The sequence below is a fragment of the Alexandromys fortis genome, unplaced genomic scaffold (genome assembly GCF_014885135.2).
Source record: "Alexandromys fortis isolate MF-2015 unplaced genomic scaffold, M_Fortis_MF-2015_v1.1 scaffold_7, whole genome shotgun sequence".
Classification (NCBI taxonomy): domain Eukaryota; kingdom Metazoa; phylum Chordata; class Mammalia; order Rodentia; family Cricetidae; genus Alexandromys; species Alexandromys fortis.
In genome coordinates this window covers 3,792,927-3,819,493 of record NW_026067920.1, presented here as the reverse complement: position 1 = coordinate 3,819,493, position 26,567 = coordinate 3,792,927, and the positions used below count along the sequence as shown (strand labels likewise).

Here is a 26,567-nt window from a genome sequence, read left to right as displayed (position 1 = left end):
CTTTTGGTTTTTTTTTTCTTTTCTTTTCTTTGAGACATGGTTTCTCTTTGTAACAACCCTGGCTGTCCCAGAACTCGCTTTGTAGACCAAGCTGGCCTCAAACTCACAGAGACCCGTCTGCCTCTGCCTCCTGAGTGCTGGGATTTAAGGCCCACGCCACCACCACATGGCAATGGAGGCTTTTTTTTTTTTTCAGGCACTGAGGTGTGGCAGGGGAGATGGGATCAGACACTCCACAACGTCCCTCCAAAACCCTTCATTACAACACACAATTCACTCTTGTTACATTTACAAAATAATTTATTTTTTGAACTTTTTCCTCTTCAGAGCCTTCCATTCACCTTCTTGAGTAGCCAGGTTGTTAAAAAGCTGCTTTACCTTGCGCTTCCTTTCCGCATCCCTAAAAAAGAGAGAGAGAGAGAGCGCGAATGTCACTCTGCACCAGTTTTCAGGATCGCTGGCCTTCCTTCTGTCTGAACACCAACAGTTCAGAACCATACACATCTGGCCAGTCACCATGCTTCCTGGTACTGAGAAAAACCAGTGGCCTACGAGTATGGTGTCCACACAGTGGTGCCCTAGTCCCGTACAGAGTCCTTGCTCACCGTTCCATGATTTCTGAGAGCTGCATCCTGGCCAGGAACTGATTGTCCTTCCGGATCTCCCGGACGGCGCCTTTAAATTCCCGCTTGTGTTTGTGGATTAGTCTTTTCCTTTCCTGCTCTTCCTTGGTGCTGCCTTGTTTCCGTCCAAACTCAAGCCTACAGTTAGAGTCAACGAGGCAGTGAAGGTGAGCTGAGCCTGCCTCAGTACAGCCTTTCCCCGTCACACGCTGTGAACAGATGCTCTGCCCTCCCCTAGCCCGTCCACAGTCCTGGCGTCCTCAGGGTACCCAGCACTCACACTTTGACGAGCCGGGGGGTGAACAGCTTTAGTGGGACTGGCTTGCTCTTCTCACATATCAGCGGCCGACAGTGCTGCTTTTGGCTTTCTATTTCTGACAGAATGCTTCGAGACAGCTCCTGAGGAACATGGTAATAGCAGGTGCTGTGACACCATGAACAAGGTCCCTCTTGTCATTGCTCGGTGCAGCTTGGCTGAATCACCATCTTCTACACAGGGAATCACATGCGATAATGATCCTTTAAAAACTGAGGTGGGCAGTGGTGGCGCACGCCTTTAATCCAAGCACTCAGGAGGCAGAGGCAGGTGGATCTCTGAGTTCGAGGCCAGCCTGGTCTACAGAGTGAGCTTCAGAAAAGGCTCTAAAGTTACACAGAGAAACCCTGTCTCAACAATCCCTCCCCCCAAACCCCAAAATCTGAGGTGGGCTATTGAACTAGTTCAGCTGATAGGGGCTCTTGCCACCAAGTCGGAGTTCAATCCCTGGAAACTATAAATTCTGAAGGCACTGCCCTCTGACTGCCACGCATGTGCCAATGCATGAGCACACCCCCACCCCCAGGGAGAAAGCTGTAAATGTGAGGGCTTATACCCAGAGATTAGCAGATGGCCTCTCTGTCAGGAGACAGTGGCAGGGCACCACCAGCCCGATTCTGACTAAAATACACAGGACTATCTTCCCAGCCTAGGTGACCTGCAGTGTGTGGAGGCAGCGGCCAGAGCAGCATGAGGGTTTCAGGCAGAACAGGACTTCTCCCAGACAGCTAAGGCATGTCTCTCTCAGGCCCTGGCTTAAAGGAAGCTTATAGAAGCCAGCTCACTGGTGTTGGTCTTGTCCCTTTCCCTCACACAGATGTGTCCTGGAACCCAATTTCCTTGCATTCCTGTACTCACTGCATACTCTTGGCCCATCTGGATGTCACTTGAGAACCCAGGAACTACAAATCTCAGAACCCCAAAAGGCTAGGCCAAATCTGTAGGACTAGAGATCCCTTTATCTAGAAAGGACAAGCCACAGTCATGTCCACAGTGATACAGTAACTCAGTATAGTCAAGGGATGGCTTGCTGCAGACTTGGAGAGCTTAGCCGTTAGGAAGGCCAGGGCGTGTCTTCAAGTGGCACATGTGCCAGTGGCAAGAGATGAAGGTATAATGTGCACAGGAGTGATCAGACAATGGACAAACAACACACACAACTCTGGGCAGTGGCCCGGGAAGGCCTGGCAAGGGTGGCGGAGAGTCAGACAGCTGAGAACTCCAGGCAGGAGAGATCAAAGGTGAATGTCACCAAAACTGAGGAAAACGCCCGTGAGAAGTCAGGAGTGCAGGCGGTGGGCAGCACAAGGCAAGGCCACCCTGGCGTGTGCGGTAGCCTGAGCGTCTGTCTGTCATTGTGAATGGAGATACCACTGAGGTAGGCTATGGAAGTGAAACCATGGCTTCTGCTCTGAGGAACCTGGGCTGGCATGCGGATGACCAATGACTTGGAGGGGAAGGATGGAGGCAGGGATCAATCAGGAGCCAAGAGGCATAAGACGGTGAGGTAGGACAGGGTGGGGAACAGCCTGAGCAGTGAGTGAAGATCTGCTGACCTCTACATGTATGATGGCATAAAAAAGAGCCTTGTCTAGACACATGGGTGTTCCAAGTAAGTATGTCCCTAGAGCTTCTTATCACTCTACAGGGTGAAGGGGCCACCCTCAGACTGTGGGGTGAGGTGCTTTGGACGGCCTGGAACCGGAATGGGGCTAGGAATCCTCTTAATGTAATTTTATTTTCCATGTGTGCTCATGATTTTGCGGATGGCTCTGGCAGACACTTGCTTCCCAGTGATGACTTTTAAGCTGTGACTTCAGTGACAAAAACATAGCACTAAGCTGGTGGCAGCAAACTCACCTGAAGGTCTTGGGGGAGGCCACAGTCCACAAGGTGCTCGGCCAGGGCTCGGTGGGGCCCAACGATGGCATGGAAGGACGGCAATGCATTGTACATGAGCACACAGTGCTTCAGCAGGCCCAGACATGAGGCCAGGCAGGACAGTCTGCAGGGCAAAGGACCACAAAAGGGACCAAGCTCATCATAATGGGTCAACAATGGTGGCAAAATGAAAACTCTCACCCACAGCCTAGGAAACTAAGAGGCATCACATCAGCAGAAAGGCCAATGGCTCACTATGGTAGTCAAGACAATACTGTCAGCCTGGAGAGGAGGGAGGTGCAAGAAATGTAACGATATCTTTAAAAGGGGAGTTAGGTTCAGTTCCCAATCAAGTCAGTATACTTTGAAAATAATGCTATGTATAGTAGGCTGTTTACTCCAAGCTGTCCCTGGGGTATCCACACACACCTTCTGTGATTGGCTTCAGTTGCTGTCACGGTGCTCAGTCTACTTGCCCAGTGCAAGGAAAGGCTTCCCCGTCGCCACGTGGCCATATCTGCTTTGTCAGAGACCACGAGCAATTCCGAATTCTTCCCAAGTGCTCTAAAAGGGTGCACCAGAGTGGAACCTGAAACCCAAGCATGTCAGGTCAGGAAGGACCCGGATATTACTCGCTTAGAGGGCGTACTTTGTAGTAGCTCGGCCTTTAAAAGGTGTTTCTTCACCAAGAGACAACTCTTTTCTGCCAAGTCTTGCTACACACCAGTGAAGCAAATTGAACTGGGCAAATAAGCATAGAAAGGTTACCTGTGGGGGAAGCTCCAGGGGGATGGGTGAGACAACACCCAACTCAACTCGGAAGTCCAAGACTTCCTATGGCCTTCTCAGGTTACACATTAGCATTTAGGCCATGGCCTAGACAGGTGACAGCCTTGTTCTCAGAGGGAGGTCAGGCAAAAAAAGCACCCTTACAGATAAAAAAAAACCAGAAAGCAAAAATTGGATGCCAAAACCAAAACAGAATGAGGCGTAGCAGGAATGCTGGGGAGTGGATAGGGGAGCTCACCAGAGCTGGAGCAAAGCGAGAGGATGGAAAGACGGACATCAGCAAAGACCCAGAAATGCACATCATCAATGCTACAGGCAGAGGAACACGTTGGGAGAGTTCGGGCATGGTTAAATGGGGGTGGCTGGGTACATGAAGGACAAGTAGATCCTTGTTCCAACCCCCGACCAGGCCAAGGGACCACCTTCTGACTCCACTCCAGTACCCGCACTGTCTACTGCAGCACTCTTTACAGGGAACTACAACATCTATGACAGGTCATGCTGGACGGCTTGTTCCCAGCTCAAGCTTGATACCCAGGAGCAGGCAGTGTCTGGAGAGCTCTGTGTAGGAACATCACGGAGCCCCAAAGGATGGTGGCCACTGGAAGGGTGAACTGAATGACTGACTGGGCCCCGCTTCAGACTAGGGCAACCTGCCTGCTGGGATACTTAGTAGCACCACAGCACCCTGTCTCAAACTGTGTCGTTTCAGCCTTAAGGGGCCTCGAGGAATGCACTCGGGGCACCATAGAAGCTCCCTGAAGGAGCTGAAGGGAGAGCAGGAACCAGAAAAAGAAATCAGTTAAGATCAACAGACGTGGAACTCTCCAGTACTCCGGCTCCCGCTAGCTCTCCTTCCTAGAGACTCAGCTTATAGATGATATACTGAGCGGTACTGGCCATAAATACAGTAAAAAAGAGAGCTGGATGTGGAGGTGCATGCCTGCTGGCTCAGCTACCTGGGAGGCTGAGGCAGGAATCATTAGACCTAGAGATCTGAGACCAGCCTAGGAAACAGACTGGTTTTGTTTGTTTTCAACACAGGGCTTCTTTGGGTAGTTCTGGAAGTCCTAGAACTCACTCTAGACCAGGCCTAGAACTGGCCTTGAACTCAAGAGATCTGCCTACCTCTATCTCCTGAGTGCTGGGACTGGGACTAAAGACATGTGCCCCCACATCTGACTGAGACTGTACATTAAAAATCAAAAGGGGGGGGGAATCAAAAGGGGGAAGGGGCTCAATCCCTATTACCCCTCTTTCCTAAAGAAGTGAAAAGAAGGGGGCTGGAGAGATGGCTCAGAGGTTGAGAGCATTGCCTGCTCTTCCAAAGGTCCTGAGTTCAATTCCCAGCAACCACATGGTGACTCACAACCATCTGTGATGAGGTCTGCTGCCCTCTTCTGACCTGCAGGCATATACACAGACAGAATATTATATACATATTAAATAAATAAATATTAAAAAAAGAAGTGAAAAGAAGAAATTAGATTAATTTTGACAATGTATTTAGTTCCAAATACTTAAACCTTGCTGAAATACTTCCCATGGCTTTGGTGTTGCCCTGGAGAGGTGAGTGATCAAGTGTGAAGCTGGTGGGCCCCATGTGTGGGCTGTGCACGCACGGACAGAGAAATACAGTTGGTGCCTGGATTGAGGACTTCAGACAGCTTTTTCAATGCTCTCTCAACTTTCCAGAATGAGTATGTTAAAAATAAAAACTCCATAAATCAACTCACCTTGACTCTTAGTGTTTGGAATTGCTATGTAAAGAATCCCAAGAAGAAAATTCAAAAGCTCAGGGATGAACCTCCGAGACAGGGACACATACTCCAGGAACAAGCAGCACACAAACAGGCCTTTTATCACATCTTGTAGAGAGAGGACTGGACACTAGGAAGGAACCCACAGGGACAGTTACTACTTTGGAAACATGTTTGAAATACTGCACTGGGCAGACAATATCAACCCACTGAGCACCACAGGAAATCCTGAACCCTAATATAAAGAGGCTGATTACGAAGGCTACCTGAACGTGGGCCATGGTAAGCCATGTGTGAGTGCAGGAAAAGGAACAGCCTGAATAGAGTCCACACGGGATGAACAAGGCCCACCAAACTTGACTTGTTTTGGAGTCACACTCCCCATAAGATCTTGTGCTGCTGATTCAAACCTTCTATCCCATCCCCATCTGGACTAGCTCATGCAGGCAGCTCTGGGCGTGGGACTATGCTGCTGTCTGACGTTGGAACTCTTGATCCTCATTGGTTCTCACAGGCCCTTTAAGATGAACAATTTTGTGCCAAATCCTAACAGGTCAAACTTAGGTTTTGTTATTTCAGAATAGGCTGTTTATACTGTTCAAGCTAGTCTTGAACCGCTGGATTCGTGTGACCCTCCTGCCACTTGTCATTGGGACCACAGACTGTATCACTATGGATGTAGAAGTGCACTTTTGTTTAATACAGTCCTGAAATGTGGGGTTGACCCCAGCAACCTTGGAAGATTGGACCCACCTTAGTAAGTATCTGGCTCATGCACATCAGGGCAGGGGTCACAACTGGATGCCAGAAATCAGAGGTTGGAAATAAAAGCCCGGTGATTTTCAAATAAATGAGCTGGAAAGGAAGTGTTCCGGTACAGATTAAAGGGAAAGTGATGTTAAAAAAGGTCCTATAGCGGAACTTATCCTGAAAGTCCCGGTGAGGTGCAAAAGCACTGACAAGCTACCAGACCTCACTCTAGGGCAGGGACTCGCTCACCACCTCCCAGGACACACCAGACTCCTGTGCTTTCCGACACACAGCTGGGTTCACGTGGAATGTCCACAAGGATGGGGCTGTTCTGTGAGCTTGGCAGGGTCTTCAACCCTCACCTCTAGCCTGCAGAAGTGGCGCTTCAGGCTACCAAAGCTGGGGCTAGTGATGTCCTGCATTTGCTTGGAAGGAGACAGCCATGTCTCCACATCCAATACCTGACCTGTAGTTCAACTCTAAGCACACGAGAAAGGAGGAACAGCAAAAGGCACCAAGAAAACCTCCAGTGCACAGAGCTCTGACAATCCGATCCGTGCTAACTCACTTCCTTCAGGTCAGGCAGGATTCTCATTACTCAAGAATGACTAGAATCCTACCCTAGTTTGGGGCAGGGGAAGGAGAGCATCCTGAAACACATCCTGAAAGATACCTGGTCTAGTTAGGTGTTTAGCCACACTCATGGGTAATCTGGGGTGCAGAGGCCCCCCGGCTGGACATCAGACTACGGGACAGCTAACCTCTCAAAGCCATAAATGGCATCCAATGCTAGCCATTCTGTGTGGTGATAAAATAAACTTGATTTCCGGCGGCTGAGAAGAAATGATCTGATGAACCTTGTTTCTGCTTACCACATCCAACCCTGGAAACAATGCTCGGCCTTTGGTCTCAATCATTTCTTCCATCTCGTGCATGGCATCTCGGAGAACAAATTTGATGGAGTGACTTGCAGATTCGGGAAACATCTGGCAAAGATTATATAACTGCCTATTAAACAAAACATAATAGAGATGACTTCAGAGAACAAAAGCAAAAAAACCACAACAGCAAATCTCAAAACTATTTTCCTCTGCAGTCGCTTGCTGACTAGGCAAGGAAGAATCAGAAGCCTGCAGATGAATACATAATTCTGTTTTGTGGATGCTGGGTACTGAACCCTATTTCATGCATTGCAGGCAGTACTCCACTGCTGAACTGTGAGCCCAGCCTGATTAATCCACTTTTCTTACTACAATGGCTGACCCTTCTGGTGGTCCAGGTGATACTCCAAGTAGCATTTTATGATAATATATACCCATTTCCTGAAACCTTGGTCATAGCGTTTAAGCGGAGGCGGCAGGAGCATGTGGAGCACCCTGGCTGTTTACAGTATCCATGCTGTCAGGAGTATAAGTGTCGGCCACAGCACTTCACAAACACCAGCAGAGCATCTTTCTGTACATGCAGCTAGTTAACAACACAGGAGGAAGTAGCTCGAGAGTGGCCCCTGCAGGTGTAGATTCTCACTGATCCCACATCCAGTGCACAGCTCCTGACAGAGATCCCTGTTCCTTCTCTTCTTCCAGCCATTGCATAGGGAAGGAGCAGGGAACCAGCATAGGCGTCAGCTTGTGGTAAAGGCCAGAACCCGCTATAGCTACTCCTGTGCAGGGTAAGTGGATGTGCTTCCCCAGCAGGCACCCTCAGACTCAAGCAAAGCACGTCCTGTGTGATTCCAGGGAGGCAAGGTCTGGTGGAGTGCTAAAGGGTCCCTCCAGCACGCTCCCAAAGACCTCTGAACCCACCCAGAGCTTGAGGTCCAGTGGCAAATGAACACACAGAAGAGTACTAATGCTATAAGCTGAAGGGCTCACGAGCTTTCCTTTGGAGTTAACTAGTTGGTAATTTAAGATTATCTCATCCCTGCAGTGGTAGTAGCATGTGTCAGAGGGGAAGTCATGGCAGTGGGTGTGTGCTGTGAGCCTCTACACAGCTCTGGGAACAGTGGGTGTGTGCTGTGAGCCTCTACACAGCTCTGGGAACAGTGGGTGTGTGCTGTGAGCCTCTACACAGCTCTGGGAACAGTCACCTGCCTGTTAAGGGCACACTAACATTTGACTGTCACAATGATGCCAAAATGTTTAGTGTAACATTAGATAGGAGAAAAACGGTTCAATTTAGCCCCATATTCCTCTTAATATAAACATTTTTACTTACACAACCAACTTATCAATGGTCTTGAGGTCTGGTGCACTCTCTGTAGCCAAATCTCCTACGTATTGCAAAAGGAAGCCAAACAATTTCTGCAGGAACATGGATTGGGAGATTACTCAGTACCAAATACCAAATGCTAAGCCATAGCCTACAAGTCCTAGAACATTTGCTACAGCCTACAACTCCTGGAACACCTCATGCTGGCCAGAGCCCATTGGGAGAATAAACAAAGTGCAAGCAAAAATACTGCTAGAAATTGCTGGACATAGATGAGGAAATAAAGCTAAGGGTCAGGCACATTCTTTATGGAATGCCCAGACGTGATGGGCTAAATCCACTTAAAAACCTGAGAAAGCTTAAAAATAAGGGAGAGAGAGTTTAACACAGATTTTTGATGTTTGTTGGTGGCGTGCTGAAGAGAGATTTCCTGGTTCGGCAACAGCAGCAAACGCTGTGTCATTTTAAAGCGCTGCTTCCTGGGGCTGTGCTGCCAGCGTGAACTCTGGCTTTAAAGCATTTCAAGGCTTTTATGGGACTGGATGTTTGTGTTCCCGCTTAGGATCGGAGGAAAATGCTCTGAGACCGTGCCGATGGCTCAGCGCTCTCAGCCTGCACCTGGACAGAAGGCCGAATCAGGCTTAGGCAGGTGGAAGAGCATGGCGGATTCCTGCCGCCATACAGAGACGCATTTTCAGACCGCACAGTGCTCTGCGTGTCAGATTTGGCTGTAACTTGGATAAAAAGAGTTTCTGTGTCGCACGCTCAGTCTCAGAGTTAAACTGCTGACTGCGGTGCCAATGTGGACTGCTGTGTGCCTGGAACTGTGAATGGTTCAGGAGCACCAAATGGATCTGAGGCAGGAGCGGCTGCTCCTTGCTGAACTGCGCTGACCTCAGGCAGGAACTACCGTAATTGCCTTAATAACAGCGCAGTTAAGGTTTAGACTGAGCAGGACACAAGCAGTACCGTATTACCTGTACATGGTGCAACTTAAGTTTTTAAGAAGTGCTTAACATTTTAAGAAATGCTCCTGGATAGTGAAAAAATTACAGATTCACAATAGGACAGATTCAGACATAAAAGACCTTTATGGATCACATTGTTGGATGAATGTACGTAGGCTTGGGAAAGAGAAGAAAAAGAATATAAAGATTAAAGTTAATTTCTTAAAAAGAAAAAGTGTAAAGTCTTTAAAGAGACAGAGTACAGAAGTACAGATAGTTATAGATTAAGAGAAATAAAGAAAAATAAGCCACGTAAAAATGGAAAATTCACAGAGAGTCTGGATTATGTACATTGTGTTTTCTTTAAAATTTTTGACTGTGAAGGAGCTAAGTACAGAGAGACATTTCATTATATGGGCTGCCAAGCTAAACCAAAATGGATTTCATGAGGGTATTATGATTTCAGAATTTGGGTCTAAGGATATGATGCTTTGGAGAGGGTCTTCTTTTGTTTTTGCAGAGGATGAGACCCTGTGGATTGCATCTATTCCGATTTGGTATGATAGACCACGCCCTCCTGAAAGGTTGCTGTGAATACCCTCAAAAAATTGCTTCGCTCAATTGCCAACTGAGATGAAACTAGCACACAGGTTATATCATGAACGACCTAATTAACGACGCCCCTATTCAGCAGGAAGCAGTTTGGAGAGAAAAAACTACGCCCATGTTCCCAAATATTGTTTATAAATGTTCTTTTACATTTAAAGGGGGATATGATATAGATATGAATAATTTGCATTGGTATGGATTTTAAGGTCAATTTTGTTATATGTATATGTATTTTTGATCTTGATTAAGGTATTGTGATTGTGTAGTTCATTTAAAAATGTAATGTATAATTAGGAAATATAGGTTGTTAATGGATAATCATCGCTAATAGTTAAGCTTGTAGTCATGTTAATTAGATTTTCTAGATATATAGAGATATATTTCAGTTAGATAGGCATTCTTCATATCTTTCAAAGACTGCAGAATATGGCATTTAAAATATTTTAATAACTTAGGACTTTTCATGACAAGGAGACACGTCTGCTCCTGGCAGCACCAGCTACTTCAAGAGGAAGATGGGCATCGAAGAGGATCCTTATGGAGTTGGATAGTCATTTGGGCAAGAAACTGCTCTTGCCTGGACTGTTGCATAAACTGGACACAGAGAACCCTCAGAGAGAGGACTGCTGAACTTGCCTAAAGGTGAGATGGTCTTTCGGGGTTCCTGATTCATGAAAGAGTCTGCGAGACATTCTGCAGGACACAGCAGAAAATGACTGAACTGTCTTTGAAATTTCCTGCTTCATGGAAATGTATCTGGATACCATGGGCCTGTAGGCCGAAGATGGATGCCCCAACGGTACCAAAGAACTTTGGGTGACTGTCCAGGCAGCGAGATGTCTCTGTCATTTCTAGAGTTTTCTTATTTCTTGTGTACTTAGGTATTATTATATCCTTCTGGAGTCTTTGATGGAGTTGAAGAATGAATAGTTATAGTTTTCCTTAGTTATGATAAGAGATAAAATAGATATAAATATTGTAACTGTAATTCTTACTTGATAACTGTTTTGTTATATGTAATTTTACTATGTTAAAGTTAAAGCCTTTTTTTGTTTAAACAGAAAAAGGGGAAATGATGTGGGAGTGATTTCTTATTAATAAAGAAACTGCCTAGGCCCCTTGATAAGGCCCACCCTTAGGTGGGTGGAGAAAACAGAAGAGAATTCTGGGAGAAAGAAGCTTAGTGGAGGAGTCGCCATGATTCTCCCGCTCCAGACAGACGCAGGTTAAGATCCTCCCTGGTAAGCCAGCTCGTGGGCTACACAGAATATTAGAAATGGGTTAGAACAATATATAAGAGCTAGCCAATAAGAAGCTGAAACTAGCCGGGCCAGGCAGTGTTTGAAAGAATACAGTTTCCGTGTAATCATTTCGGGCATAAGCTAGCCATGCGGGCGGCCGGGTGCCGGGGACGCAGCCCCGCCGCTCCTATTTCAACAGTCAAAGAGTGCATAATTAATTAAAACCAAACAAGGAGCTAGTTAGCTATGGTAGCACATGGCCTATTATCTCATCACACTGAAGCCAAGACAGACACAAAGTCTGAAGCCATCCTGGGTCACAAAGTACCAGACCCTGTCTCAAAAAACAAAGCAAAGCCGAGTGTGGTGGCTTGCACTTATAATCCCAGCACTTGGGAGGCAGAAGCAGGTAGATCTCTGAGAGTTTAAGGCCAGTCTAGTCTACATAATGAGTTTCAGGACATCCAGCAATATATAACGAGACCCCGTCTCAAAAACAAAATAGGAGAAGCAAGAACAACCACATGAATGAGGAAAGCTGCAGCCTTGCACTGTCTAGATAAGAACGTGAGAATCACCCCAGGAACGGGGGCAGTAATAGTAACTCATTTTTCCAGTCTTGGCCACTTGGTGGTTGTGAATCTAAGTTTCCTAACACGTGAAACAAGGGTAACAGGGCTGCTGTGAGGCAGAGAGGTACTTGATGTCACGGGAGGCTTTCTCCTCCTCTTTAAGAGCTTCCCAGTGTCACCACAGTGATATCAAACAGGAGGCCGGCGCTGAGCAGACACCAAGACACTGTACTGTGTACCTCCAAGTAAGTTTAACAGCCATAGAAACAGGATCATGCTACTATTCCAACACCCAACAAATGTATCCCAGCGTACTTCTAACTTTGCTTTGTTTCCGACTGCAAGACTTGGATGGTTACATTTCTGAATTCTCTCCACCACTAAAAGCTGTTCTTCCGTTGATCTTCCTGATAATAAAGACCTCAGCTCTTCATAGGATTCAGGAGCTATCAAAAACACAAAACACATTTCACAGTTAACTTTCAACTGAACAACAACCCACAAGTCTACATACACAGTGTAGGTATGACTACTTCCACTTAACAAAAATGTTATTTAACCTAAGTTTTATATAAGGTGTTTGTCTAACCTCATCCATATCCACTCCTAGCCAAGGAGTCTGACATGACTTAAATGGCCTATATTTGGCTATCTTTTTTTTTTTTTTTTTTTTTTTTTTTTCTTTTTCGAGACAGGGTTTCTCTGTGGTTTTGGAGCCTGTCCCGGAACTAGCTCTTGTAGACCAGGCTGGTCTCGAACTCAGAGATCCGCCTGCCTCTGCCTCTCAAGTGCTGGGATTAAAGGCGTGCGCCACCACCGCCCGGCTTATATTTGGCTATCATGTACCCAAGGACAGCCCCAAAGAGAAGATATCCCTGACTTTCATCAAGCAGGAATTGGCCTGAAAACCCCACAAACTGTGAGGCATCTCTGTGGCAGTGTTGGTTTCAGTATAGACACGCCAGACAGACTCGTGAAGAAAATCCATTCCCTGAGACTCATACGCCAAGTCTGGTGCATGGAAGCCAGGTTCACTCATGAGTTATCTTTTCTGGAAGTAACCTTCAGTCAGGGTGGCTTTCTATAACTGGAGAGTTTCTTCCATGAACCAGATCAAACACTGTATTTGGTAGAAGGTGATGGTTGTGGCCAGGCAGTGCAGGTGTAAAGCCATTGTGCAGATGGTTCAGGAATCCCATCCTGCTGCAGAAAGGTGCCTCTTCATCTGTATGCAGTCATGGGACCAATGTCAAATTGATGCTAATACAGGGACCCACAGAAACCAAGAATGCCATCTCGTCCACACCATAAAGACATTACACATGGGAGTGTGATCTTGCACTCACAGTCACATCTCCAGGCAGGGAGACCAACAAGTACATACTGCGGCCCATTATTTGGAAAAGAAAACCCAACAAAGGTGGGGATTGAATCCCAGCCCTACAAACAGAACAGAGAAAACAACCGTGTGCCTACCTGCAAAGACATAGGGCAGCTCAGTCCCAGCAGCCCTTTGAGCTTTCTGATCATCACTTGGCAGTTTTTCCCCAGGAGTCGGATGCTGCTCTTTCTTTGGCTTCTCGTTTTCCTCCTCGCTCTCTGTATTAGACTCTAGGTCTGAGTGGCTGTCTGAGCCATCGCTTTCCTCTGTGTCCTCCCTGCTCCCATCTTCACCTTCTTCCTCATCACTCTCATCTTCGTCCTCTTTCTGGTCATTCTCTTGGTCACCTGCTTCCTCGCTTTGCTCTTCCTGGACATCTTCAATGTTCATCTTCCCATCCTAGGAAAAGATCACGGTGACAACAGTCAAACCATTCTGCAGTCACACCAAAATACCATGCCTTGTGGCATCGCACTTTCTCATCTCCGTGGGCCCCTTGCTCACTTCTCTGAGGTACCCTAAGCCACAGGAACTGAAGCTTTTCCACAGTGCTTTGGTCTGGGAGCTTGATGCTCAGTGTGGTACTGTGAGAGGCGAGGGGACCACTGAGAGATGAAGCCTGGAGGGAGGTCTTTAAGTCAGGAAGTGCTGCTCTCAGGAGGAATTAGTATGGTTTTTACTCCCAGTTGTTGGCAATTGTTAAGGAACATGCCTGGACCTTTCTCCTCGGCTTACTGCATGGCCACATGGCCACTTTCTCTTGCATGCATTTCCGTTACTAAGGCCTTTGCCAGGGCTGAGCAAAAGGTGGCAACAAGTCCTTAAACTTCTATTAGAGTCCCAGCCTCCCAGAGAACCCTGCAGCTGGGATGCTGGGAAAAGTTTAGCTTCTGCCACAGAGCTCAAGGGAGTGAAATGTTGACGGTATCCAGTTCCTGCGAGAGCTGAAGAATAGAGAAGATAACAATAGCTTTGGGGTGGGACCTGCTCACGTAAGTGTTTTTTTGTTTTTGTTGATTTGGGGGGGGCTTTTTTAAACACCCAGTTTTACAAGCTAGAGCCTTCTCAAAACAGTAGGCCCATCTACTTCCCTGCCCTAAGCCCTAGCTAATAAAGTATTAAAACATTCATACTTTATAAATGTTATGAATTAAAATCTACACCACTACCGAAGATATAATAGTGGCAGAGTGCATGCCTAACATATACAAGGCCTTCTAATAGATACTTAATATATATTCAGCCCTCAGCACCACACAGTCAAGAAACGGCACCTAGGAACTAGTTATTTCACTCATGGTGGCACATTCCTCTAGTCCCAGTATCTGGGAGGCAGAATTGTGAGTTCCAGCCTAGTTTGGGCTATAAGCCAAACTCACACCTCAAAAACAAACAAATAAACAAATAAACATCTAGTTAAAACCCAATAACAATAGTTGTTATTATTACACAGAACTTGACCATGTGTTAGCTCTGTCAATAGTACACTGAATTAAAAAAGACCATCAGTTTAAATACATTAAAAATGCTAGGTGTGCAAGTCTAGCCTGTGTGGTTCTGTCCCAGCTCCCTCTCCGGACGGAAGGACAACACCATTGTTGCCGTCTTCTCTATACAGTTTGGCACTTGCCATGGCATAAATATACTAAGAAAACGTGATAGAAATTGTTTAAAAAGTTTTCAATTTTCCAGCTCTAATGGATCCCTTGAATAGACCATGTGGTTTTTAAATTTAAAAAGGTGGGGGGCACAGAACTTACTTTGTAAGAAAGCAAACGCCTATCATCTTTATCCAGTATAAAGCCGTCATTCAAATCATCTGCGGACATATGTTTTGGTTTCTTTTTATTTTCATCTTCATCTTTTCCAAGCATTCTTCGAAGTCTTTCAGCCTGAGGCAGTAATATAAAAGAGAAATCATACTCTCTGCTGTATACATAGATTCATCAAATAGATACATAGATTCATCAGATCTAACTAGAAACACTCAGGGTACAGAAGAGGCCGCTGACACAGCGTGTTAGAACAGCAGCTGAAGAGTATTTTTCTATTTCATTTGTTTAAACACAATAAAGCTAAAACACCGAATGCCCAGGTAACAGTTTAGAAGGCAAAGCACTCACTCACTTGCCAGCAGTTGTTTGTGAGAGAGGTGTGGCCAAGGAAGACCTTGTATACTGTTTGTATTTTATTTCATATTGTTACTTTTATAAATAAAGACATTTATGTCTGTACTAATGTAAAATTAAACACAGCAGCACATTTCTGCCCATTTTCAAGATAAAGCGGAAAAACTTATGAAAAAGAGTCAGCACTCAGGCCTTACACGAGGGAGCTGAGTCTCTGGGGTGTCCAGCTGGGCTGTCCCCTCAGTTACAAGTCACCCGTACCTCCAATTTCCTGAGCCGCTCTTGCTCTTCCTTTGCCAGTTCCTCTTCTGTTTTCATCCTGTTAGAGGGCTGCGCCTTCATTTCAAAGCCAAGCTCACGAACCATCAGGTCATATGCATCTGGCTAAGGTAAAATAAGAATTTTTCAGGATTTTTTTTTTACAAAAAGTAAAGAATATTCCATTAATGACTAGACAGCATTATATAAGGAAGGGGACAAACCATGCCTAAGTCTTGTCTTCTCCACAGAAACTGCTCCGGGGGCTGGAGAGATGGCTGAGTAATTAAGAACATTTGTTTCTTTTTTTTTTTTTTTTTTTTTTTTTTTTNTTATTATGTATGCAATATTCTGTCTGTGTATATGCCTTCAGGCCAGAAGAGGGCACCAGACCTCATTACAGATGGTTGTGAGCCACCATGTGGTTGCTGGGAATTGAACTCAGGACCTCTGGAAGAGCAGTGACTGCTCTTAACCACTGAGCCATCTCTCCAGCCCCCAGAACATTTGTTTCTTGCAGAGAACAAGAGTTAGGTCTTTGGCATCCATATTCCACAGCTCCAGCAGATGCCACCCACTGCTGGCCTCCACAAGCACCCACAAGCACGTACACATTATCCCCCTCTCCAATAAATACACAAAAGCAGGCTGTTCTAATTGGCCCTAAACACTGAGAAAGGTAGACATGTGGGATATTTTAATCCCAGCACTCGGGAGGCAAAAAATTCTCAAAACATATCAGCTGCTGGGTATAATGGTCACTTGAGAGGAAGTGGCAGCTGAATCAGGAGGACAAAGTCACTCTTGGAGAGTTCAAAGCCAGGTTTATCCTACATGAAAACCTATCAAAAAATACAAAATAAAAAAATAAATAAAAAACTAAACCCCAAACAAGCCCACTCCACCCAAACCTATCCATCTTTAACAAAAATAAACACCACTCAGCTGAATATTAAACCTGTAACACGGGAAATTATATCAGTAGCAACAAGTATAAGGCTGGCTCAGAATGCCATGCTGCAATATAATCTGGTGAAGTCCTATTTCTTTGGTAGAATCTCACTACTAAACAAATGGACCATTTTTCAACAGTTTAGGGGAAATGTAAAAAGCAACACTGTCAAGAGGAAAAGAAATGAAGCAAATGCGTATTAAACATATTACACATGAATCTAAGGGTGTGCAGCACAGTGCCACCTTCCCATGTCTCTACCCTAAGGTACTTCTCACCCCAGAAACCTAGAGCTGACTCAACATAGAGAAAGAGGTAACTCTGGGTCACTCCCACCCTATATAACTCATGCAATGAACTAACTGAAAGCTGGGCACAGTGCCACATGCTTTATTTCCAATAGGAGGAAGAGGCAGGCAGATCTCTATGAAATTGAGGCAAGCCTGTCTGTAGAGAGACTCTGTCTAGGCCAGCCAGGCTGCATGGAGAAACTCTGTCTCAAAAACACAAAAGAAAACAAACAAAACAAACAGAAAAAAAAAAAAAAAAAAAGAAACTTTTGACTAAAAACAAGGCCAGCAAAATGGCTCAGTAGGCCCAGGTTTGCACACATATTAAAACCTGCCCTAACAGGAAAGAGCCAGAGATGCTGAAACGTCAACAGACATAAGTTAAGTTTAGTGTTGCTTCTTGTGAAGGGTGCTGCCCACCTGGGGTTTTTCCTTTTTCTCTTTGTTTTCTGACTTCTGAGGTTTACGTGACAGAAGAGTCTGGATTTCTTTCCAGTCTTGGTCTAGCTTCTCTGTGAGCTCGAGGGCATCTTCTCGTTGAGCCTGTCTTTCCCTCTGGGGGCGGGGGGAGAACAGCAAACACATATCATACACCATTATTATTAGACTTCCACGAGTGGCCTGGTATCAAGGCTAAGAACACACAATGACCTACTTAATACCAAATGCATCAACATGGAATAAGGTATCAAAAGCCAGTATCTTAAATGTAAATCTCTAAGGTCAAAGAGAAGTAACTTCCTGTAACTATGTATTCAGATGCTCTGAGCAGTACACTGCAAGTTTAATAATCAGTACTGTTTTGCAAATACTAAAGCCAACAAATACCATCAGAAGTATATCCTTAATGAGATCTAGAATATTCCTTTTCAAAATGAGTGGTCCTATATTAAATTCAGATAAAAATTAAATATAACTGATAAATGTACATGGGAAGAAAACCTGACATATTTTGGAGCTGTCCACATTAGGAACATTAGCCTGCCCACCTTCTCTTGCTTTGATTTCGCAATGAGCTCTTCAATCAGTTCTTTCCGTGACTTTGGCTTATCTCCATCTTCACCCTCCTTCTGAGATGCATTCCCACCACCAAAGTGGGAAGCAGTAAGCTCAGCTGGAAACAAATAGCAGAAGATATTGAAAGCTCAGGTTCTAACTTTAACAATTTTGGGGTAGAATTGTCAATATTTCTCCAGAGGTACTTTTAAACACAATTAATTTTAGATGTGATGTGTGTGGGCACTGTGTGCCCAGGCAATCGTGGCGACTTCAGAGGACAGCGTCAGCTATCTCATTCTACCTTCATGTGGGTCTTGGGGATCAAACTCAGGTTCGCAGGCTTGTGTTGTTGGCCCTCGCCTAGAATAACTTTGAAATTCTCACAACTGCCGTAAAGTCACAGGCACAACGACACTTAAGGAAATGCTGCTTCACGGACACTGAGACTCATCAGATTACCAACTAGCCACAATCCAAGGAAACAATATGCAGCCTTTATTGTTTATCTGTTTTCATAAACACTAACATATCCAGAAAAACAGACGGGAATCAGAGTCTTGGAGGGAGAAGAGTCCAGGAGCAATACATGGCAGACATCCCTGCCTCCTCCTACACAAAGGCCCCGAGCCAACACTGAGAGCAAGAACCATTAAGGCTCCTCATCTCCAGCTTATTCTATCTGTCACAAAAGATAAACACTGTAGGAGCCATCAAATGTGGAAGAGAAAGAATTTAAAAACAAAACAACGAAACCAAAACCAGTTTCTCAGATGTAAACTGATTCGCCTAGAACAGAAAATGAATGTTTAGAATCTTTTTCCAGCTTAGGTCTTATCCAGCAGCCCCCTAGAATGCCAAGCCTTTATCCAGACCTGCAGGCTTTTGGTCCATGTTCCTGTCATGCCCTGGACCCTGAGCCAATCATACTTCCTGTGTGAGCTGCCATTTAGCTAAACCGAATTCTACACTTGCTCCCTGCTGACATGGTTACTGGCAATAGTGCAGTGGTGAAAAGAAAACCTCATTTCAAAAACAAGCTCTCAAAGCACGGTCAAGCATCTCTGGGTACTGAGAAGGAATGTCCACTACTTACTCAGAACTGCTCAGAACAATTCCCACCCCTTCCCTCCATCACTCCATCCTATACCCTCTTAGCTACTCGAGGGTGGCACAAGTGAGTCTACCCATCCCCTCACTTCCCTATCAGTTTTTCTTAAACAGATCATCATCCCCTTACTGCTTCCATGACAAAACAAACACAACTTCATCCCACTTTTTCCACTTTTTGATCTTCCAGTAAAGTCTCCTGAGTTGGCTCTGCTTCATCTTCAGGCTCCCTGTGTTCAGGCACTGCTCTAGCTCCCTGTGGAGTCTTACTGACTCACAGGCCAGCTCTTACTCTCCTTCACATCAGCAGTGCATGTACACCACTCTCTCCAGAAAGTACTCTATTTAGCTTCCAGACCCCATGCCCAGTGCATTCTGACTTTGCCCCTTCTCCAACGATTCACGTTTCAGCTTCTTATTTGTTTTTAGTGTGTGTGTGTACGAGTGGGAGAGGACACTGGGAGTCCTGCTCTACTGTGCTCCTCCTATTCCCATAGGATAGATCCTTTCCCTGAACCTAGCCAGCCACCTACCAGCCCCAGGAGTCCTCCTATCTTTCTGCCTCCATAGTGCCAGGTTTAGAATTTTGTTTTGTTTTGTTTTAAGACAGGGTTTCTCTGTGCAGCTGTGGCTGTCCTGGAACTCCACTCCGTAGACCAAGATGGCCTCTTAACTCACAGAGATCCGCCTGCCTCTGCCTCCCCAGTGCTGGGATTAAAGGCGTGTGCCATCATTGCCTAGCCAGATTTTTTTTTTAAAAATAATGTTTCTTAAAATTTTTATTATTGAGTCAGGCAATGGTGGCGCACGCCTTTAATCCCAGCTCTTGGGAAGCAGAGGCAGGTGGATCTCTTGAGTTTGAGGCCAGCCTGGTCTACAGAGTGAAGTTCCAGAACAGCCAGGGCTGCACAGAGAAACCCTGCCTCGAAAAACAAAAATCAAACAAGATAATCATAATAATTTTATTATCATTATTGTGCGTGTGTTTGAGTGTGTATGATTAGAGTGGGAAATGGAACTGTTTGAGCCACACCACACATGTGGAGGTCAGAGTAGACCTTTGTGGAGTTAGTTCTTTCTACTTTTACTTAGGTCTTGATCTCAGATTGCCAGGCTTGAGGGGCAAGAATATTTTACTCACTGAGCCATCCTGTTGGCTCCACACCTGGCCTTTCTTTTTGTTGGTGCTAAGGAGCCTTGTGCTTGCACTGTTACCCACAAAGTTGTCTCCCCAACCCATGCCATCTCTTTTCTATGTGTCCTTGCTCCTTTGGTGACCTTGTTGACTTCTGGTTCCTATCTCTCCAGCTGCCCGTGGGTGTTTCATTGTTAAGTTCCCCAAATCTGTCTCACAGCTCTCCCCATCTCAGTGAATGGACAATCCACTTTCCTCAGAGGATTAGGCCAAGACCTTTATAGTCACCTCTGATTTGCCTTTCTCCCTCATTCACTAATAAATCCTGTCAGGATGTCCTATCAGACAGTGGAATGCTGTGACATAAAAGTCTCAATGGTTATCCTTGCCAAAACCAAACTTCCCTGGAGCCCATAAAGGCATTGACCACATACCATCCTAAAGTTCTGAAACAAACAAAACAAAGAACAAAAGCAAAAACCCTCTGGGGTTTATCAAGAGGTTAAAATACCATTTTCTGGAGAAAGTCCAATACTGAATACATTGTCCCTTGCTCCAAACTATGAGGTTTCTGTGTGGCACCTCCACTCACCAGACAGTGTTCCTCGTTCTTCAGTGTCACTGTCACTATCCACGATGTCATTATGCTTTTCGATGTCAGCCAAAGACTGGCCATAATGAGTCAATTCTTCATCTTCATTCAGATTATAGATATTTTTTTTCTCATGATGTCGCTTGGCAAAAAGAGGTTATAATCAGTTATCTAAAATTATTACATTTATTTCCTAGAAAATTATTTTCCTCTACATGTGAAATATGACAGCACAAATGAGTCTGAAGATTATTCAGAATCATCTACAAGATGACTGAAATCTAAGCAGAACTTGTAGAGAAAACTCTTGGTAAGTCAATGGACTGCTAAGTCACTCCCATCAGCAACAGTCCTCCACTCACTTGTTTGCCATCCAACAAAGCCGAAGGCAGGACCTGGCTAACAACTCCAGCCCTTGTTACTGCTCACCCTGGTTAAGATACTCATCTACTCATTAGCTAGTATCTTTAAAAGTGCCTTCCTCTCTGTCTACCCGAGACATTCCCTGTGCGTGACAGGCAAACAACTCAGAGGTGTAAATGAACAAGAAGAAATGTTGTGGGATATCTGTTGTGTGAAGACACATTACAAATGTCCATTAACTAGGCAGGAGGTATAGAAGGGACTTCTGGGCAGAGAGAGAGGAAGTAGGAGAAGAATCTAGGCACACACCATGACAGTATGACATGGAGGGAGTCAAATTACAGAATGAAAGCTAAAAAAACACAAGGCAAAATGTAGATTAATATAAATGGGTTAATTCAAGTTATAAGAGCTAGTGGGACAAGCCTAAGCTAAGACCGAGCTTTTATAACTAATAAGAAGCCTCTTGGGGCTAGAGAGAGGGCTCAGAGGTTAAGAGCATTGCCTGCTCTTCCAAAGGTCCTGAGTTCAATTCCCAGCAACCACATGGTGGCTCACAACCATCTGTAATGGGGTCTGGTGCCCTCTTCTGGCCTGCAGGCATACACACAGACAGAATATTGTATACATAATAAATAAATATATTTTTTTTTTAAAAAAAGAAGCCTCTGTATTGTTATTTGTGACCTGGTGGCTGGCAACAAAGCTTGCTATAGTAAAAAACCTTTTTCCTTGGCTTGCCTTGTGTAAAAATTTAGAGCAAAGACACCCCACCCCCATTTTTTCCATACCTGTTGCTCCAGGGCAAACCTCTTCATCATCTTTTCCTCTGGACTTATGTTGCTATTATACTCCCCAAAGCGTTTATCTGTAAACACATTGGACTTGTTCCTTTCTTTGTACTCCTTTAGTAAAGTCTGTGTTCGCTGAAAAACAGATCATACACAAATAATTCTCACACAAAGCTCCTATAATATTCACTGAAGAGGCTGTGAGGTTGAGAGCTATACAGTATGACATCGGAGTTGTTAACGTGTTTTTATCAATCACTAGGGCCTTCCCTAGTGGGGACAGAATTTTGAGAAGAGAAATTTTGAGTAAAGTATGTCAGCTTGCACTAGCCGGTGATGAGATAACCATTCTCCTCTCTGGAATCTCCTTGTCAGTGCTGAAAGTTGTAGAAGCTGTGTTACAACCTGGGAATTTATACCGCATGCATGATTCACGTGGAAAAGTATGCAGATCTCTTCCACAGAGAGGAGGGAGCTTACTTCGCACTGAACATATCCCAAAAAATGTATAGTTATGCTTTCATGTGTGGAACTATATTATAAGTGAGTTTATCAAGTGGCAGCACAGTTCACTCTACCCCTTAAGCTTGATATTCTATGCACAGAACAACTAATAGCAAGTAGCCGAAATCTGGGTATCCTTCGAATAGGATAAACACATTCAGTATTATTCAGTCCTGAGATTGAATGCCCTAAAGCAAGACAAGGATGGATGGAAGCAAGAAATGGCAATGGCCTCAAGAGACATGAGATGCTATAATAGCAACTTTCATTCAGTGAAGAGATTCCTTTTTTAAAACAAGCAAGCAAGCAAGCAAGCAAACAAACAAACAAACAAACCTAGCCTCAATAGTCCTTGCTGGCCTGGGATTCCCTCTGCGGTCAAGGATGGTCTCAAACTTCTGATTCTCCTGCTCCTTTTCTGGAGTGCTAGGATTTCAGCATGTACCACTATACCAAGCTTTTTGCAAAAATTTTTACATTTGCTAGTAGCTTGTCATTTGAGAGCATTTATACACCAACCAATGCCGAAAAGCAGTATCAGTGTAGAATCATCAAATAACAAAAGGCCAATTCAGTGGTTTCATAAATCCACAATTAATGAGGTATCTTTTAGACACTCGAAATTTTTAATTTAGATTAATTACTAAACAGATCTGAGTGCTTTTGCGTATTTTTCAGGGCTATCTACGTACACTGACCATGCCACACCAAGACCCAAGGGGCATGGAGAAATTAGCAAAGATGGAGGAGCGATGTCTCATCCAGACACAGCCATTAACTGCAGGGGCTGGGCTCCAGTCGGTATGAGATCTTGCACCTCTGTCTTGTCCTCACAAAAGCTGGGTAGGTTCAAAGTATGATCACAAAATCCCACCAACTTGGCAAACTCTCCATCTCCCCATCCCGAGTTAGTAAGAGGAAGTAGTCACTTTCTTCAGACAATCGCTGGGAGGATTGTATGCTTGAGCAAGAGATCATTTTGGACAGACAAGCAGAGTAATTGCTTCAGTATGTGATGCTGGGAGAGCAGTGTGGACATGGATCTTAACCCTAACTTGTTTGACTGTTCTTTGTCTCAACCTCTTCAGGTACAAAATGGTGGTAGTGGCTGGGTGGTGGTGGTGCACACCTTTAATCCCAGCACCTGGGAGGCAGAGGCAGGCGGATCTCTGTGAGTTCAAGACCAGCCTGGGCTACAAGAGCTAGTTCCAGGACAGGACAGGCTCCAAAGCTACAGAGAAAGCCTGTCTCAAAAANAAAAGGTGGTAGTGGTATTTCTCTCATAAAGCTGGCTATGAGGATTAAATTTATGCTTTGTTCTTTTCCTTTTTTTTTTTTTTTTTTGTTGGCTTTTTGAGACAGGGATCCTCTGTAAAACAGTCCTGGAACTCTGTAGACCAGGCTAGCCTCAAACTCACAGAGATCCTCCTGCCTCTGCCTCCTGAGTGCTGGGATTAAAGGAGTGCGCCACCACTGCCCAGTTAAACTTACGTTTCTTAATACAATACCTGATCTACTGTATAGGATCTGTAACTTTATTAATAGCTTTGCCTTTCTAATTAAGTTTGGAAACTGAGACATAACTGGAAGGTAATGGTATTGGGACTCTCCTTGTACTCCTACAGTGAAGTGCTACTTCAAAGCACTGTGGTTAATCAGAGGAAAGGAAGCAACAATGGTAGCCATTTATATTCAAAGGAGTAGCACTCAGAAAATACTCTCTCTGGCCTGTAGCATGGGCCCCGTGTGCATACATCAAGCTTAGAGTCAACTGTGAGATCTACTGTTGCTCCAGATGGCTCTGAGCCCTTTGACTCTGTGCCTTACCCTTCCCTATTCCAGTGCAATGAGCCTCCAACTTACCTCTTCAGTCTGGCCCATTCACCCTACGGGGTTTGAATATGACTCTATGAACAATTTTCTGATGTTCTACATTACTTCCTCCTGACTGTGACCTCTGAAAGTTCCCAGCTTCTACTTCTGATTTCTTCCACTACTTGAATTTCTGCTGTGGGCCAAGTGATTGGAAATTCAAAAAGGAACTGTGGTCCTTCTCATTCATATTAGAGGAATGCACACATTTTCCTATTTGGTTTGTGGAATGTGAAAAATAATACTTGAACTGGTACTTTCGAACCTCTGGGAGTTAAGGCAAGTCTATTTTGAGAAATTGGTTTTTGACAAAACCAAGACAACAAGCCAAGTAGTGTTTAGAGATGGCTCACTATCCACTAAGTGTGCTATTTTAATTAGTGCTCACAAGTGGCAGGGTATGTTCCATTATGGCATGAAGCCCAAGCCTTTACTGGGAAAGGCAGATGTGGCTCTTTAGAGGCTACATTTGTCCCCTCTGTCTATAATGTACCGTGTGAATTACCAGAGTCAGTCATTTGTGTTTCCCACAATGCATACAGGACAGCGTCAGCTCCTTGCAGTACAGATATTTTGCCCAATTCAAAAGATATTTCATTCAGCTTAAAGAGCGCATGTGAAATGCATCCTTTACAACAAAGTACAGATTAGGAGCCGTGAAGGGCAAAGGCCAAGTCTGACTTATCTCTCCTACAAATATTACCAATAATTCTAATCCATTAATTTTTCTCAAAGTAACCATAAATTGTTTTTGGTTTTAAGTTTGTTTATTTATTTATTTATTGAGACTCAACTGGAAGTTTTGGGTCTCACTATGTGGCCCTTGCTGGTCTGGAACTCACTACAGAGATGTAGATCAGGTTGGCCTTGAACTCAAGAGATCCAGCTGCCTCTGATTCCCCAGAGTTTAAAAGCATGCCCACAACAGGCAGCCACAAATTCCTTTTTATTTAACTATTGATTGATTGATTGACTGATTTTTCTCTGTAGTCTGTTCTGGTACTGGCTCTGCAGCCCAGGCTGGTCTCGAACTCACAAGGATCTGCTTGCCTCTGCCTCCAGAAGATTAAAGGAATGAGCCACCACTGCCCAACTACAAATTCCTTTTTAAAAGCCCAAGGGACACCAACAGTTACATACAGAACGCCATTTGTTGAACTGAATCCGGAAGGAAGGTACAAAATACGCCTGAGATAGGGCCATAAGAGCAAGGATGGAAGTTATGAGGTTATCCATAAAAGGTACCATTTTTAAAGTTACTTCCCAAGGGACAAGCTGATGTAATTCAGAGGAAGGACATTTTTCATACATTCAAAGAGCATAGGTTGCATACTGGCATGATCAAAGCCTAAAGCACAGGTCAGCTCTGAGCTCAGTGATTAACTATGCCTAAGCCTTAGGTCCTGAGGCGTCAAGGAGGAGTCAAAAAGAACCTGGAAAATCCCAAAGAAGAGTTTTCAAAGGGCATTCGAACCCAAAGAAAGCAGAGGCAATGCTATGCAAGTCATGGTCTCCGTGCTACTTTAAGGCCAACTTGACACAAAGTATAATTTCTAAAAAAAGGAAACGTCAATTGAGAAAATGCTTCCATAAGATCTGGCCGCAAGCAAGCCTAAAGAGCATTTTCTTAACTAACGATTGCCAGGAGAGAGCCCAGCCCACTGTGGGTGGGGCCACGCCTGGGCTGGTGGTCCTGGGTTCTATAAGCAGGCAGAGCAAGTCATGGAGAATAAGCCAGTAAGCAGCACCCCTCCATGGCTTCTACATCAGTGCTTGCCTCCAGGTTCCTGCCCTGTTTGAGTTCCTGCCTTGAATTCCCTCAATGATGGACTACGGTACAAAGGTGTAAATCAAATAAACTCCCCTTTCCCCAAGTTGGTCATGGTGCGTCATGATAGCAATAGTAACCCTTACTAAGGCAGTCTCCAAGAAGTACCTAACTAGCCACTGGAGAAGCCAGATCCTTGCAGCGTCCACTTACCTTCCGAATGGCTCGGGCGCGGGATACTCCGGGTAGCCCCACATCGTGGCGCGTCTTCCTGCCGAGGATCTGGAACTTCTGCCTGTTGACTTTCACTTCAAACGGGTTTGCGTTAGTCTTCGCCGGTCCTCCGAACGCCCCTGCGGACGCTTTATGAACCTGCCTCCGCGCTCCAGCCCGCTTCGCCTTCCCCATGACATTCACTCTGCCCCACTTAAGGAAAACAGTGTCCACAGATCCTTCAAACAGCAGCAGGTTGCCTCCAGAAACGTGCGCTGAGGCTGCAAAACCACGCCCAGCCTCGTCTCACAATAACTGCGTCAGCTCCCGGTACCTCGCGAGAAGTACACAAGTCTTGTAAGACACTGCACAGTAGCTTTATTGGATTAAAGACTACAACTCCCAGGAGGCAGCACTCCCGGACTTCCTGGCGCTAGGCCTTATGGGATCTGTAGTGCTCCCGTGAGCAGCTACAGTCTCCTCAGGCGCCACCCCGAGGAGAGCTCTCGGGCTC

The 26,567-nt window shown here is 45.1% G+C and overlaps 1 protein-coding gene across 2 annotated transcripts; it reads right to left on the bottom strand.

The window, feature by feature from the left end:
• Positions 1-279: 279 nt before the first annotated feature.
• On the bottom strand, positions 280-26,378 carry Nop14 (NOP14 nucleolar protein). 2 transcript variants are annotated; one of them, XM_050140901.1, is made up of 18 exons: positions 26,054-26,378; positions 21,697-21,831; positions 20,543-20,684; positions 17,699-17,823; positions 17,130-17,264; positions 15,471-15,593; positions 14,841-14,972; positions 13,176-13,479; positions 12,015-12,145; positions 8,337-8,422; positions 6,992-7,127; positions 6,123-6,224; positions 5,346-5,499; positions 3,250-3,409; positions 2,800-2,944; positions 904-1,022; positions 606-761; positions 280-400 (listed from the first exon to the last, which is right to left on the bottom strand). In XM_050140901.1, exons 1-18 carry the CDS (start codon positions 26,246-26,248, stop codon positions 301-303), a joined length of 2,580 nt encoding a protein of 859 aa, XP_049996858.1. In that variant the 5' UTR covers positions 26,249-26,378; the 3' UTR covers positions 280-300. The 2 variants fall into 2 exon arrangements, with proteins under 2 accessions (XP_049996858.1, XP_049996859.1); XM_050140902.1 differs by lacking the exons at positions 280-400; positions 606-761 and having other exon boundaries at positions 968-1,112.
• Between the last annotated feature and the right edge of the window lie 189 nt (positions 26,379-26,567).

Excerpts from the sequence above, each read along its gene's own strand:
- Nop14 (XM_050140901.1), bottom strand. The coding sequence starts at position 26,248 with ATGGGGAAGGCGAAGCGGGCTGGAGCGCGGAGGCAGGTTCATAAAGCG. Across the intron at positions 13,480-14,840 it reads GGCGTTTGCTTTCTTACAAA|GATGGGAAGATGAACATTGA; the intron begins GTAAGTTCTGTG and ends ATCTTTTCCTAG. Across the intron at positions 6,225-6,991 it reads TGTTTCCAGGGTTGGATGTG|CTCATTTATTTGAAAATCAC; the intron begins GTAAGCAGAAAC and ends CTTCCTTTCCAG.